This window comes from Oxyura jamaicensis, chromosome 13 (genome assembly GCF_011077185.1).
Source record: "Oxyura jamaicensis isolate SHBP4307 breed ruddy duck chromosome 13, BPBGC_Ojam_1.0, whole genome shotgun sequence".
Lineage (NCBI taxonomy): Eukaryota > Metazoa > Chordata > Aves > Anseriformes > Anatidae > Oxyura > Oxyura jamaicensis.
Window position 1 is genome coordinate 5,602,397 of NC_048905.1, and position 16,713 is coordinate 5,619,109.

Genomic DNA, 16,713 nt, shown 5'->3' on the forward strand with positions numbered 1-16,713 from the left:
GAGTGCCCGGGAAGCTCCTGGTCACTTCCCAGCAGCAATGAAGGCTCTGCCCCTGTACCCCTGCTGGTGCTCAGCAGTGGTTTTAATCCTGGCTTTAAGCCTGGCAACCAGAGAGGAAGAGAAGGCTTTTGGGTCTTGGCTTTAAGCATTGACCTGCTGGACATGTGCACAGAACTCCAGCCTTCCTGTGGGGTCATGGTCCCCCTGAACGGTCGCTATTTTGCTTCCAAAGCACCTGCCACTGGTGGAGTCAGTCGTTTGAAAAAGGGTTGTGGTAACAGTTCTGACTGAAGGCTGTACTCTGATCAGTATCAAGCATGCTTGGTGTCCAGCGAATAACAGAGAAGGAACAGCGGAGTGGACAGAAACAATTTCTACTGCTCCTAGTCCTTACAGAGGTGAATTGCCATAATGTGGTGGAGAGCGGTCCTGTCCCCTGTTAGAGGAGGGATCTGCGTGGGGATGCCAGCATTGCCTCTAGTTACACAGAAAATCCTGCTCTTTGCTGCCACTGTTCCCAAAGAGGGTAAAATGTTTGTTAGTAAACGCAAGAACACTTTGTTCGGTAAGAGGGAGCAAAACCGTGTTTCACCTTAGGAAAATCAATATTTTATTAAAAAAATGCAGAAATTGCATTTAAAAAACAAGTTCACTTTCAGAAATAGGAACTCAAGAAGTAAATATTCATCTAGAGAAATGTTCAGTATGAAATCTGTTGTGTGGAGTTGCTGTGCGGGTGGCTGGCTATGAGCATAGCATTGCAGCTCTCCCTGTTCAGCCTGCACTTCCCCCGTAAGTGAGAACCTGGGGGGCCGGGCACCCCGACACAGCTGCTGCACTGCAAATGGAAGGAGACGAGCTGACAGCAAGCATGGCGTGGGGGGAGATTCTGCCTGTATTGCCATGAAACGTCAACACTGATGAGAAATAAAACTTGATAGGCTTTCCAAAATGAGGTTTCTAAAACGTAATCAAAACTAACGTTTTGTGGAAAATGGGTTTTTGGGTTTTCTTCTTTCCTTTATTTCTTTTTTTTTCTTGTCCCAGTCTGGAACGTAACTTTGGAAATGACGCCTCCTCCAAAACAGTCTGAATTCGAGCAGTGTCAGGACCCAGGCTGGGAGCTCGGCTCTGGCTGCCCGCGCTCCCCAGGGTGCCCTTGTTGCACTGTCCGTTCACCTTCAGCTTCCTCACAGGTGCTTGGGGCTCCTCTTAGTGGGGCTCCTCTTAGAGGCCGTGTGCGGGCAGCACCACGTGTATGTGGTCAAAAATCTCCCCCCGGAGGGGGAAACAGCTCCGTTTCTAGGCTGCAGTTAAAAATGGCCTGAATGCGCAAATATAAGATGGTATTTTTCTACAATAACCCAAGGATAATATGTCCTTGGATTAGGCACTGAACTAATTACTGTTTGATTGCTTGATTCTCCCACATTATATATTCATTGATTATTGTTCTTCCAGAAGCCTTTTTCTAACTGAAAGCTGGAGCAAACCAGCGCTCGTGGAAATCAGCGCAGTCATAAATCAGGGACTTGAAGTGTCTGATTTGCTTTTCAATGAGGAAAAAAACGTTGGCAGCAGTAATTCTTTTCAGGGAGAATAAGTCCATTTGTAATGCATTGTCTTGACTCATCAGAGGTTTTTGATGAATAACCTATTCCAAAAAAAAGAAATTTTTAAGTTCAGTTACTTCATTTATAATTCAGAACTCTCCCATGACTATTTCATTTACTAAGTGCCCTCCAAAGAGCTGCTTACACTTCTTCTGAAAACATCATGCTTTGACCTAACATATTCTTGCTACTTTCCTCTTCCCTTGCTGCTTTGGGATCGAAGCTGTGCCTTGGGCCTCGGGCTCACACCCGAGGCTCCTGGTAAGACCAGCACTCGCTGCTGGCCGCTGCCTTCGGAGGGGGCTGCCGCCACTTTCTCCTTTGTTTCCCATCTCTGCCCCTGCCAGAACACCCACAGGAGGCTCCCCTACTCTTTTTCCAATCCGTGATTACTGATCTGAACTTGACTCTAGTAAGTGCATAGCAATGTGTTTAAGCTACCAGGTAAATGCTGTGAGTGGCTGTGGCAGGGACTTTCTGCTGGGCTAGTTACCCGTTAGTAAGAAGTGGCTCTTCTGCCCGACTGGTGGCAAGGGGGAGCTTGTGCCCTCCCTGGAGGCTGGGGCTGCTGCTGCTCACAGTGTCGCCAGCCGCTGGGCCGCCCAGCCGAGGGGAAGGTTCATGGCAGCCAGCCAGAAAATACTTTTTCAGGAAGTAAGTTCTGTGTGAATGTCTTTACATTTTGTGATCTTCATCTCTATCCACAAGCAATTTAAAAAAAAATAGATATATATTAATGATGACCTTCAGCAGCTGCCTTCTTCTAAGCAGGTGCCCCATACCTAGAGAAAGCCCAACTTTGCAGCACAGAAACAACTCCAATCTGAGCTGCGTTACAGGGCCCCTGCAAAAGCACGCCTAGCCACGGAACTCAGACACCCCTGCCGTGAGCGTTACCTCGCTTTTGGAAGTCACCCCGGGTTGCTCAGCTTGCCCTGTGGAAACAGGACAGGCAGCTAGGGCCAGCTGGGGGCGTTGCCTTTGGAGATGTGACCAGGTTACACGCTGCCCTGCAGCTGTTCCCTGCCCTCACTGCATCTTTCTTGCCTGGTAAGGCAGACTGAATGCTCTCTCCCCGGGGCTGCCTGGGTGTTCCCCTGCTTACCAGCCCTGAGTCTCGGTTGTTTCTGCGACAGGGTTCTTCTAGGGGCTCTTGCTGTAGAGCGTTGTGATGGAGCGTGGCGGGGAGATGTCTGCATCCCTGCTCAGGAGGCGCTGCCCCACTGTCGTGTGCCAGGTGCCTCTTTTCTGAGTAGGGGAACGGACACGGATGTGTTCGTACAACCCCAGCCTCGTTACGCTAGTGGTGGAGTCAGAAGAAAGCTGGGCAGCCAGCATGTGCTGCAAGTAGCTCTGGGCGAAAGAATCTGGTGCACCTTCTTCTCAGTAGTTGCTGTTTATTTTAATCTAATCAAATCCATGCTTGCCATCAGCTTTCTGTCATCTTTTTGGTCTTGTCACCTGCTACTCTTGCTGTAATGCTTAGATTGCTCTTTTCAATGCTTGGATTATTTTTGCCAGTTATGTACTTCAAGCACTGCCTAAGTGTCAGTTTAGAAAAACTGAAGCGTTGGGGCAGTCTTTGCCGTAGCTGGAGCGGAGCAGTGTCCTGTGAGAGAGCATGGAGCCAAGGTCTGAACCTGCAGCCCTGTGTAACGAGGTGAGATGCGTTAAGTGACTGCTGGGGGAGACACGGGGCCTGGGGAGCACTGGGGATGCAGCCTGGGTGCGTGAGTTTTATTATTCCTGGTTTACTGTTGAGGCTTTACAGATCACTCCAACTCCTTCCTCTTCTGCTGGTGAGCAGCCTGAGGTGTAGTTCATTTCTGCAGCAAGGCTGGAAAGAGGTTCGTAAGCAGCTGAATGCTGTGAAATGGCACTGTCTGGCTGTACTGCGTTACTGTGAGCAGATAACGCTGCTGACACTGGTCAGGGGCTGGGAGGCTGAGGGATTCTCTCAGTGCTAACAAGAAAGCTGGTTTGGGGTGACGGTGCAAGCTCAGCACTAGGTGTTGCATCTCTCCAGTTCCCGCACTCTGCAGTTGAAGTCCTGCTAAGGATGTACGAAGAGATGTCCCTAAACTGGTCTGTTTGCTGTGAAATACTACTGGTTCCGCACGTCTTCCTTCTGGGGGATCAGTGTTGTAAGGTTTGTTTCTTTGATCCCCTTAAGGGAAGTGCCTTACTGTGAATTCTGCTGTGAGGCCATTTGTGTGCTGGGAAGTTTCCTCATAGAGCTTGAGGTTTCCTGCTGTAGGGAATTATAAGGAAAAGCAGAGCGGGGTTTGGGGTTATTTTTTGGTGGTGGGAGAAGGAAGCTTCATCGGGAGTCCCCTTTAGAGTTCCTTCAATGTAATTGTAGCCATGGCTTGCAAAGTGCCACATGTAGTCTTCAGAGGGGATTGATTGTGGGTGTTTGTCCTGGGAGTAATTCTTCAGATCAATTCAGCAGCCACGGCTGTGGGCTGGAGGGAGCTGACCAGAGCCTGCCAAGGGCAGAGGTGCGCCTGTTGTAGACTTCTTCTTGCCTCCTTGGTAACAGAGGTAACAACTGCAGGACCGTAGTTCTTCCACTGACTCTGCCCTCAGGGAGAAACATTTCTTTCATAAGCAGGGAGGCTGTGGTGGGGCTGCTGTACCAGAGAAACCAACGCAGCTGGCTGAAAACAAGCCTGGAGGTAAGGCCCCATCCCCGTGGCATGTTTGGCAGTGAGGGATTTGCACATATCTCATCTTGTATCTATTCTGTTGAGTTCCTTTATTCCATTAAAAAGCCAATTACTCTTGTTTAGAGTCTAAAAAGCTGCCTTCTGATTTTGAAAACCTTCTTGATGAGGAAGAGATGTAGGCAGAGGTGCCTCCGGCCATCTCATTGTCCATCGCACCCTGTTACACTGAATGGCTCTGGTTCATGAAAGTAAGACAACAAGGAAGATATCCTCTTTTTCCCTTGTACCAGAATTGCTCAGAAGCTGCTCTTATTTCCACTGCCCAGAGAGGAATCTGTAACATGGATGTGATTTTAGGGAGGAAAAAAAATCATGAGGCACTTATTGGGAGAGATTACAATCAATCAAGGCCTCGGTGACCGCGTTAGCATGTTTTGGGAAGAGCTTTTCTAAGTGTTGGTAGTGATGTTGTGGTTTGTTTTATTTGTTCTACTCAATCAGCAAAGCAGCTGTAAGCACATGAACTTGGGATGCTGACTGAGCATTCTGTTGAGCTTAGTGAAAAGGGCAGATTTCCAAAAAGTAATTCACTGGTAAAAAAAAAAAAAAAAAATGCAGACCGAATCAAAATCTTAGTTCTTATTTTAATAATCAGGAAGGGAATTAATTTTCAATTAATTCATTGAATCTTAACGTTGTGAGTTTTTTCATCCAGTGAAGAAAAATGTATTGTTACTCAAAGCTCTTTTCTGCTCCCCTTTGTTTAAGAGCTTTGTTCCCCATCTCTGCAGACAGACAACGATGTTTATACCCAGAAGGCATTATCTGCAGTCTAAGGTTTTGATAATCCACAAGATTTCCCACTACAGAAAAACGGATTGTGCTGAGGAGAGGGAGAGAAGGCATCTGTTGTCTTCTTGCTATTTGTTAATCATCTCTGGTCAATCTTCATATTTTCAAACCCACTGTTACACTGGCGCCTTTCCACATACTCTAGCTCTTTTCATGCACTGGTTCCACCCACAGTGAATCAGGACATTACCGTTCTGCTTTCTATAATGGCTACATTTACATTTCTTTGTTCTCATTGATGGAAATTAGTTTCTAGCTAGAGTTAAAATGCAAATTTAAAACTATGCTCATTAGACTTGAAGTGGGAAATTTTTCTTTCCTGTCCGGGGGTTATCCGGCGAAGCAGGACTGCCCGAACACCGGGTGGTTTCATGGCTCAACCCCTCTTGCTTCAGCACAGGTACAGGACCTCCTTAAGCAACCTGCTCGTGCTTTCTTTATTGCAGACCTATCCTGGTGGTTCAAGAAGGTCAGAATGTCTTCTGATAACAGTGCAGGTGGTACAATAGAGTGTATCAAACCTTGATAATTGCCTTTATATGCTTTTGGTAAAGCTCCTCGTGTACTGATACCTTTAGCATGTGTTGTGATCTATGTCTGTGGTTTATGTCCATGGTTTATTGTAGGTGCTTTGAGAACAGTTTCTCTCGGAAGTATTCTTGAAGCTTCCATTCAGAAGGGGGAAGTGTGGAGGTGTCAGTAGTTGTTCATCTATCAGCGCTATTCCTGGGCGAGTAGTTGGTCATTCAGCATTCATTTCTGCTACTGGTCATCTCGTGTCAGTGTCTTCTGTGCCGGCTTTTTTTTTTTTTTTTTTTTTTCACTGCAGCAGCCCGCTGGAGTGCCTGCTGTGCTCTCCTCGTGTTGCTCTTGTCCTCTGGAACGGTTCCTCCGCCGGGCCGAGAGCAGCAGAGGCAGAGCTGGCGAGGCTGGGTGCTGAGGCTTGGCAGCGCTGCCTGACCGGGCCTTCGCTCTCCACGGAGGTGGTGCTGGTGGGTGGCCTGCCGGTGGCTTCCCAACGCTTCCGCTGGTTTTATCTGTTGCTGGATACTAAATTCCTCCTTTCTTGCACTACTTGAACATCCACTCCCAAAGAAGTGTAATCCAGCTTTGTGTCCAGGGAGGGCAGGCTGCATTTCCTGCAATGAAAGCTCGGTGAGAATCGGAGCCCCTCCAGCAGCCACGTGCTGTTGTAACGTGTGGGGCGGCGTAGGCTGTGCTCTGCGTGCCCCCTTCAGAACACGGTTATCTTGATGTAGGGGGAAAACACTGAGCATGAGGGTGGTTTAAATGGCTTTAGAAAATGACGGTGGAATTTCTCAGCTTTGAGATTGCAGGCACAGGCCCTGAGTTGGTCACAGCTCACTCGGGGATACCCTGGGGCTTTGCAGAGCTGGGGTGCTGCGAGATGGAGTGGGAGAATGCGGTCTTGGGTTCTCTCTCTGCCCCGAGAAAAGCAGCGGCTGGTGCAGCATGATCCCAGGCAGCCTTCATACACTGCTTTGTCCATAACCTTCGGGACAGGGAAGCACACGGCAGTGGGACCTGCTCTGCTTTGGTGGCTGCCCTATCCTCGTGCCCACTGGGTCACGGCAATGTGCCAGCTGGAGGACAAAACACGTGGGCTGGTGTGTGAGAGGAGACCAGGCGGGCTCACCGGTGCCTCCCGTGAGTACCAGGAGGTGAGAGCACTTGGCTGAGAGCTTGTCTGGGAAGGCTTGGGGAGCGTGGTGGCACCAGCTACATGGCAAGGGAGGAAATGGTGGGTGCCACACTGACCGAGGGCAGGAGCTGCCCCTGATGGAGGCAGGGTCGGGGAGCCACAGGCAGTAGTACTGTGAGCAGAACTCTGTGCGCTGTGAGGGTGATTCTTTATTACAATGCACGCCAAATTCTTTGGCAAAAAGAAACTGATACCACAAGAAAGCATATGCATGTCTTTAAAATATACATTTTTTTGTTACTTTTAACTTAATTTGTTAATGAAACTTTCTCCTAGGGGATGTGAGGATAGCAGGAAGTGACCGTGATACACGTGCAGTGACTGCAGAGAGCACCAGTTACACAGCCGTCCAGACAACCTGAGAGTTCTTCACCCTTACTAACCATTTTTATTACTTCTCCATACTTTATCTCTTTGACAACTGTAGAGGAAGCAGAAGGCTTGAGTCCCTCATACTGCTTGTTAGCGGGCTTCAGAAACCGCATGCTGAGTCCTCCTTGCCCCTTACCAGAGCTGCTAGGATGACTGCTGCATTGCTGCCTTGTTGCATGCGTGGGTGCTTGCATGGGTGCATGACTGCCTGCATGCTTCCCTTCACATGCGGCCCGAATGCAGGTCATGCAGGGGACAGTGAGCTCTGACTTCCTTTTCCTGCCCCTTGGGGTGAGGGAAAGAGGCAGTTCAGCAAAAAACCCTGTAAAATACACACGGACAAACCCTACAGTCACTGGGAAAGGGGACCCCGCAGCACTTTTGCAGAACCCCTCCAATGTCACCTTAAAGTTAAGAAATGACTAAGTTGTGTGTGGTTGTCACTTTCTTTTTGTTTAATTTTTTTCTTTTTCCTAGACCCTGCCCGATGGTTTTACGTGTATCAGAGAGGTAACATTTAAACCAGTTTGACTATATCGGTCACATAGTTTTTGTAGCAAAAGTTTTCTTTAGCCAGGAAAATAGGTCTCCCCCTTCCCTCCAGGCTTAGTTTGTTCTCCCTTTCCATGCTGGCAGCAAACAAAATACAAGGTGCTTAAAATCCGTCTGGATCCCAGCTGGGGGAGCGGCCAAGTCCCCTCTGGTGAAGGCAGTCCCAGCTTCCACCCACCCGCCGAGTCCTTCTGTGTGCCCACTGCACCACTTGAGAGGCTAAGTCACATTCTTATCAGTTCAATTACTCTCCATTTGAAGCTTTGACAAAGTATGAATAGGAATTTTCCAAAAATCATCAGAATGAAGTGATTTTCTAACCCTCCTAGTGAAGTTTATTTGCAAATTCTTCTCTGAGCAGCTGCTTGGAGGAAAGCACTTGCCCAAAGGAATGTTTTCTGCAGCATCCCCATGGAAGAACCCGGCAAGCTTTCAGTAGATCTCCACCCATTTCCAGAAGTTGTTCCCTTATGTTTCACTTAAAAATGTTGCTATATTTAGGTGGGAATAAGCAAGGAAAACAAGAACGAGTGGTGTTGCAAGTAAGGTCCAGTGCAGTGGAAGATCACCCTGCTGTCACTTACCCAAGGGAACGGCCGAGGCAGTGTCATTTCCAATGATCCGTAATTAACGCAATGTCTGCGGAAACACTGAAGTGTAGCACGTTGTGTAGCTTAAGTTCCAATCACTCTGCCTGGTGTTAGTTGTGTGCCAGAAGACATTTTGCATGTACCCGTGGCCTTGGAGCACCTCCTTTTCCTTTTAACGCTGTTCTAGCTTCTCTGGATGTATCAGTGGAAGACATTAAAGGAGTAGACATAGAGGAAGTAATTTATACCTGACATTTTGCATAGATCATTGGAAGGGTTAGCCAAGTAGTGCTAAAATTCTGCTTGCTTTTTTTTATTATTTTTATTTTTTGCCTTTTTTCCTCAGTCTCAGGACTTCGTTCAGCTTTGGTTCTTAATGTAGCTTTTCCTGCAGCTGGTGGTGACCCAGGTTCACGTGGGCAGAACAGCCCAGCCAGGCCTGTGTGTGCAACGAGTTGGGCATTGCTGCTCTAGTGGGGAAAATGGAGCTGAAAGTCTGAGGAGCTTGAGGAAAAGGGAGCTCCAGCAATTCCCTTCTGCTGTTTTATTGGCTGGAGAGTCCCTTTGGCTCGGAAATTAATCTTTCCAGCCAAGACAATAATAATAATAATTTATTAATAAAGACTGTTAAAGTTTAATTAAATGCATTTAATATTTGGTACTTCAGTAGGTATCTCAGTGCCATTTTTATTCATCTAGTCATGAGCAGCTTTTACTGAACCCTTTTTTTAGGGTTTGCAGATGTGTGGGCACGTGTTTGTTCGTTATCTGAGCTGTTGTTCTGGGATCCTCAGGAGGAACAAGCCCGTGGCTTCCTCTCTATCTGCCCCATTGGTCTCATGGATTCATGTTAGCCTGACCGGGTTGCATACAGCCTAATCCTTAGCTGCTGGCTGGCTGGAAATACACAGAAGTGCCAGGAATTCCGCACCCGACCCAGGTAGCGGAGCCATACAGGTACCAGCCATTTGTTTCCCTCTGGCAGGATCTGTTTCCTCCAAGGTCTGTCTAGGCAGGGATTCTGTCTGGAGATGGATTTTAAAGATGATGTGGATAAACTGTAGTTAATTTTTTCTGCGGGTCCTTGCTACTCATGCATAGCTAATCTTTTTTTTAATAAAAATAAGAGGCAGTCTAATAATTCTTGCACGTAATTTAATGCCATTCTGCTGTATTTGTAAAATTACTGGTTTCATCTAATACTTGTCAGTTTTAAAATTAACACTGGGCACATTAGCTGTGGTTTACATTCTTGGAGGTTTTTGTTTAACCAAACATGAATTTATTATAAGCAGAATGTTTTTGAAGTCCTCCCCCATTCTTGTGCAGCCTGGCGTTGCATGGCTTTACCTCACAGCCGTCAGAAGCCGGGGACGGGGACATTTGCATTTTTATTAAATCATATACAGCTTCCCTTTGAACTCTTTTAGGCCCTGGGTTATCCTTGGCCAGCCCTGGGGATGCAGGGAGGCATTGCTGCTGCTCGGGCACCAGGCTCTGGGAGTGCTGCGGTGTCTTTAGGCACTTCACCAAGGTGGCTGGCTTTGGTGCAAGGGCTGCTTGTGGAGAGGCAGCTGCTGGCCAGAGGACGGATGGGCAGGTGAATAAATTTGGGCCCAGCTGTCATTTGCAGCCAAAAAAGCAGCTGGTAGATAGCATGCAATTGTTTCTGATGTTATCGTACCCAACTTGAGCCTTGTCTGTGATCAATTTAATTTGTTCCCCATATGCAGAAAGGATTGTTGGATCTCGCCAACATTGATTAGATGTTTTTGTATGGAAATTGGGAGCTCAAGTGACTGCTACCTGGTGTCCTATCTGCAGAGGGCTTTACAAGGACTCGAGTTGTGCCCTGCCCCATCGCCCGCCCCTGCTGGTAATGGAGCTGCTTTTTGCCAGGCGGCTCTGGACAGTGCCCCCCCCCCCTTGGGGTATTTGTCTTGGTTCTGCCTTACAGTGCTGGTCTTGTTTTAGGATCAACTGCCAATGAAACAACTTTTTCTGTTCCATGGCAGATAAATGTACCCGTGTCCATTGGAATGGAAAGATCTGGGGAAGTGAAATAGTGGAGCAGGTCATCTTTCTCCACGTTAAGCAGATTCGCTGTCTTTAATGCGGGACTGGGTCCCTCTGCCTGGTTCTGTGATATAAAGCAGTAGGCAGATGTGGCTGAAAATCTGTTTTCCTCAGTGGTAAAACTGTTTTGTCAAGAAGCACGTCCCTGTACAAGACAGCTTTTACATGAATGGGCTTAAATTACTCTGGTTTATCACTTGGAGAAATGCAAATTGTGTTCAGCAAGGCTTACAGCAGTGAAAGACAGGCACGTTTGCAGACAGTCTAAGTGTGGAAATCTTCAAATTGTGAAGATAACAAAAGTTAAAATTAGAACAGATATCAAAGGATGTATAAACCAAGCCTTGTCAAGTAATTTCCAAAGTGGATTCGGTTAAAATATTGATCTACTCTAATGAAAATTCATTCTCTGCTCTTGAGCAAGCAGAAGAGAAATGAAATGCAATATCTTTCATTAGCAGCAATCCATAAAATATGCATGTGCATGAAAGTACGTCAGGAGTATTTTTCTTTGTAAAGTGAAGCCACGCTTATTTTGTTTGATACACAAAATGTGCCTATCTGATGGCCTTAAGCAAATAGAGATGATTTTTTGCCCCCAAAATGTAAACTTAAGCAATTATTCTAACCCGGAGCTACCCTGTAGTAAGATCACCACGGGTGCTTCTGCCAGCCCCAGGGATTCATACCCTGCTAGTGAAGCAGCCATAAAAGGGGACAAACTCTAAACCTGGAAGTGCTATTTCCCCTTCCTCCTGCTCTAAACAAATCCCAAGCATACCAGCGTGTGTGAGTACCTGAGCAAGCGGTGCCCCCGCCAAGCTGTGCATGCTGCCTTCAGGCACGGGCGCAGCTCGCTGCAGCCATCAGGCACGGAAAGGATCCCCCCTGGGTGCGTTTCTGCCAGGGCTGGGGTGCGAAGGAAAAGCTCAGCAGGGTGCTGTAAGCACCAGGGGTGTCTGATCTCTGCTGCTGGTCATGGGTGGCTCCTGGGCTGTACAGGGACGTGCGCTCCCTTTGTGTCATCCACACCCACCTCGTGTGCACTTGTGCACTGAAAGAGAAGAAGGTGTGAAGTGTTGGAACCCCTGCCATGCCTGTTCCCCCCATTCAGACCTCTCAGGAGGTTAGCCAAGCTTTTAACAGGAGGAAAGCAAGGAAGAACAGGACACTAGATAAAGTGTCTAACATCGTGCTTTCCTGGTGAAACTGTACATCACGACGTATCGTTGTACAGCCACTTTTACTTGTGCTCATCGCTATAAAGTGAGTGTCATCTGAAGAAAAGAGGGATGCTTTTAAGTGCGAGGGCTTGTATTTCATCCAGCACCATCCTGGAGATCTGGGAGGGCCTGAGCCAGTGTGGTAATGAAAATGTAAATAAGGGGCCATACAATATGCATGATGGAAGGCAGCGGTAGATGGGGAAGTGACAGACTCCTTTTTCACCACTGAGATTACTGTGGGTAATTTAGTGGGTGTCAGAGAGCAGAAGATAAAGGTTTATAAAAACTGACTTAGAACATGAGACAAACAAATAATGACGGAAACCTGCTGGGGGGAACAGCTGAGTTGGAAGGGATGGATTTGCTCTTAGGGCTCTGCAGGCAGGTCTTCCTGGCCTGCGGGTTGGTGCCAGAGCCAGGCGTGTTCGCTGGTAGGGAGCAGGGATGGAAGAAGATGTTGCTGAGGAAGGCGCAAAGTTTAAATGTAGGCACCTGGCAGACACGTGGGAGGGAAGGTTTGATCTGTGAGACCTGTTAATGTGAAGTTAAGCCTTTTAGAAGTGTTTTATCTTTTAAAACAGATCAGTATGATCATGAAAAAACACTGAAAATGGCTTTTTGTTAGCAAGTGATAAACAAAAGCACCTAAAATTCTCTGTAGTGTTTGTTTTCCCCACTGAGGTGCCAAGAAATGCCCAGGACTGCTCTGTTGCATCGGGGCGTCTTCCACTGTAGGAACAATTTACCCCGTTTTTGAAGTGGAAATACTGTAAAATTGCTGTTCTGGGATTGTTTTGAGTGCCCCCTTGGCCAGATCTAAGGCTTCTTATTTATTTATTTATTTATTTTATGGTAAGTTGCATGGTATTTCCTGTGGGAAAGGAGAAAGGAGCAAGGGTTAACCCGCAGGCAACCATCAGATCCTCTTCAGAGGCAGAGATTAATGCTGGTTCTGGAAGAGAAAACATGGAAAAAAATAGAGCATCCTTTTAAAAGGGATGAATTTTTCATAATTTCTGTTTTGCATTGTGTTACAAAGAAAAGCAACGCATTTCTCAGTATGGAAAAAGGGAGGGGCCTGCAACAGTAATGTGGCTTCGAAATACCTGCTCTGTGGGACCAAGGCCTGGGAACCAACTGGAGGAGCAGCTTGCGGGGCAAGCTGAAGGAGATGAGTTGCACTCTTATGGAGTAATGATTCATTGGATGAGGCTAGTATTATCAAAGACAATATGTCCTTATTAAATTAAATATTCATCAAATAATATTTTAAAATGTTTGGGGAAAAAATTGCAAGTTCCTAATTTTCAGTCTACTCATACACAGGACATCTGGGTAAGTCAAAAGAATGAGCTTTGAGCTGTAGTCCCATAGATTTTATTTTTTTAAACTACGTAGAGCTGAGCAAGTTTTCCGCGAGTGAGACCTTTCTTTAATTATTGGGCTCTAGAATACGAACACAAATTCCAGTAAGTGCTTTGGAAAACTGGTTGCTTAAGAAGGAGGTGGTGGAAAATAAATGGCAAATATCAAAATTAGTTGTCTTGAAATACTTTTTGTTAGGAGTGTGACTTTTCCCAGATGGACCTTTCCTGCCTCTGTAGAAACAATGTGACTGACCACATCTTGGGGGGTGCAAATAAAATATGAGGTTAATCCCCCAGGCTAGCTCCCCTTACTGGCCTCGCTGCTTATGTGAGCGTGCTTAGGTTTTACTCTTTGAATTATATTATAGATATCTGAATTATATTATAGATATCAAAACTAAATAGCCAGCATTTTACTCCTACATGTTACATTGAAATTGTAAAGAACTTGAGAGGAACTCAACAGCAAGTGTCGGCGGAAGGCTGGACATACTTAGCTGGTTACAGATCAAAGGCTCAGAGCCCAGCTTGCACATACACCGTCAGCACGGCTTCCGACAGAATAAAGAAACGAGTCAGGGTCCCACGTACAGTGCTTACTGCATTGCTCTGGGGGACAGTAGGGAAATGCAGGGGAAGGAGCCTGGGCTTGTGCGCACCTTTTGAAGGACTTTGGGTGGCTCACAGTGAACCAAGGGTTAAATAAAAAGGTGTTTGCCATGCAGTGTGTGCATTAGCGGTGACTCCATACCCTGGCTCCTTTCTAAATGGTTTTGTTCTCTCCCTTTTCCTACTGCTCATTCCCCTTCCCTCATTCTAAGGATTTTCTTCCCCACTGTGTTTTTCTCTACAGCTTTTTTTCTGCATTCTTTCGTTTTGTGACATCCGTTCTTGTTCAAAGAAAATGGCCTTTTTGCCTTATTTCACATTCTGTTCTTCCTCTATCAGACATCCTTCTCCATCTCCTTTCTTCTAACAGCAGTGAGAATTCCTAGACTCTGTGTTCCCTTTGCAAGGAGAAGGTGCCTCCTTCAGGTCTCTTCCTGCCCCTGGCTGCTTTGCAGTCACTTTTTCTGCATCATAAATGGTCGTGATATTCTCATTCTATGCCATGCTATGACAAAGTCTCTTACCTTTATTCCCCTCCAGTTTCCCTAAGACCTCCAACAAGACATATCTCCTGCCTATATCTATATAAAATAACCTCTTCTGTCAGGTACATAAGAACTGTTGAAAGTCAATCTCCCCAAGTTTCCAAGAGGTACCTCGTGGAGCTGTAAGCGCTCTCCTGACTTGAACCTGTGTAGTTCCATAGGAAAACTTGAAACCAGAATGAACAGCTTGAAGCAGCCCATGCTGAACGTGCCAGTGGCTGCAGCATGTTTAATACTGCGGTAGGATTGTGTGCTTAAAACCCACAAGGCTTCAAATTAGTGTGTGCTGTCTGACACACACTGTGACGTTTGTTGTGAAGTTGACAAGCACAAGGAGGATTTTTCTTCCTCCCCACCTTTTCCAGTCAACAAGGGAGCAAGTTCCATTGCGTATCTTAACGGTATGGAGATACACAAGTAGCCTGTGGTGAGCTCATGTCAGTTACCAGCCTTCTGCTCTGCCTTTTGAGAGCTGTGCAGTCTCTGATCTCCATCGCTCTTTGGTGCTGACTTCGTTGTTCTCATCGATGGGATAGCCTCTAACTACAGAAAGGGCTGAAACGAGCTATGGCTGCAAACCCCAGATTTCCTCCCCAGCCCACTTGTTCTTTATATATTTCATGTAAAATTAAGCTGTTCTGTCTGTGCGCTCTGACCTCTGCGGTGGGACGTAAGCCGTAACTCCAGGCAGGAGCGCAGGTTAGAAGAACCAGCTGCAGTGGTGTTACCTTACCTGGCGTGAAAGAGCAGGCAGGGGCATGGCAGAAGACTGCCCGGTGCTGTACCAGGGGCCCTCGCTGCTTGAGCCCCACACGTGCTGGCTGTGAAACCCCAGAGCCTGCGGACAGGAGGACTGGTTATAACCCAACCTGATCTCACCAGTATTCCATCTGATTTCTTAATCCAGAAATAATGAACCAAGGTTAATTAACCATGATGACTTATGTGTGTCCTCCTTTAATAATGTTCACTTGTAAGTACAGAATTTATTAATTTACAAAAGAATAGCTTTGTTACGGTCTGTTGATGCCCTGAGCCAGTCTGCTCAGAATTCATGCCTTGCCTTTTTTCAGAGCGACTCCATTTCCTTGCACACTCCTAGAGCAGTCCTTGTCTTTTAGCAAGAACTACTATATTATACTTGAACCTAACAACCTAACACGCTTTCACAAGGCAGATACTGAGTTTTGATGATAATGTGAGTTGTGTAGTCCATGATAATGAAGCAGTTGATGACTGCTTTACTGAAAACAGTTTGAAGGGGAGTACTAGTTTTTATGCCAAATGATGTGTGGATATAGATGAGATTTTTATGTCAGCTGAAATCTGCATCTGGTCTTTGAAGTTTAGATGACCTTAAATTGACACACTAAGCACCTCTGTGTTTTGGGGCTTTACCTGTGCTGCTGCGGAAAGTGACTTGACAGGCAAAAAGGCAACTCAGAAAAGAGGGGAGGTTAAGATATCCCAGGATGTGATATGTCGCAAGGGTTTTTCTTACTTGTGGGAGAGTCATCTCTTGAAGAAAACACACACACGTATTTTCCACTGCTTATCAGTTTCCCTAAAAAGCCCCTATAGATGCAAGCTGGTGTTATTCCAGATTCAGCAACTGTGGATGTAATTTGAATTTCTCCTAGGAGATATTCAATAATATCTGACAGACTTGTTAGTGTTAGGTCAGAGGTTGGACTAGGTGATCTTGGAGGTCTCTTCCAACCTAGATGATTCTGTGATTCTGTGAATGTGACCCTTAGTGTCTCCACTAGTAAGCATTTGGGTTAGTATACAGGAGTTTCCCTCTCTGTTTACCCTCAGTGTAAGGTCACTGTCTAATATGCTTAAGCACGTCTGTTCACTTACTTATATTTGCACAGCTTTCTTTAAAGCTGGTACTTTGAAAGGCCTATGTCTCAGTGTTGTTTCAATATTTAGATAGGAGGTATCTGGTGTTGCCTTTTGGAGCACTGTATCTGCTGCCTATCCTTCTGTTCTCACCATCGGTTTTGGCTCTGTGAATGGGGTGCTGATTGGCAGCCCCAATAACAAACATGAGCTATTGCTTTACTCATACGGCTTTTATTCTGCTTTCAAGAGATTGAATACAGTTATACAGATCAGTTCCATTGATGGTTTCATTTTTTTCTGTTGCTCTTGAAATACAATCTCTCCTGTCCATCATGTTAACAGAGTGAAGGCAATAACCAAAATAAATATTTTCCTGTCTCCTCTTTCAGATAAAATTGAAGATGAATTAGAAATGACTACAGTGTGCCATAGACCCGAAGGACTGGAACAGCTTGAAGCACAAACCAATTTCACTAAAAGAGAACTTCAAGTGCTTTACAGAGGATTTAAAAATGTAAGAATGATACCACAGTGAACTAAGTCTAATATGTATGTATCCCTACCAGCCTGAACTGCTCAGCTGCATATTGTATCCTTCCCCCATTAAATATCAGGAGGTTTGCACTATATATCCGCTGCCACAGCAAAATGAGCTCATGATGTCCCTCACC

General features: G+C 46.2%; 1 protein-coding gene across 7 annotated transcripts in view; it reads left to right on the top strand.

Moving 5' to 3' along the window:
* Positions 1 to 16,713, top strand: part of KCNIP1 (potassium voltage-gated channel interacting protein 1) — a 376,470-nt gene that overhangs the window by 341,485 nt on the left and 18,272 nt on the right. For 5 of the 7 annotated variants that reach the window (XM_035338443.1, XM_035338444.1, XM_035338446.1 and 2 more), the window contains exon 2: positions 16,432 to 16,556. In XM_035338443.1, the coding sequence (XP_035194334.1) occupies positions 16,432 to 16,556 (125 nt within the window). Of the gene's footprint in view, positions 1 to 1,293; positions 1,299 to 7,706; positions 7,740 to 11,513; positions 11,519 to 16,431; positions 16,557 to 16,713 lie in introns of those variants that run through there. The other 2 variants (XM_035338448.1, XM_035338442.1) reach the window with 2 other exon arrangements.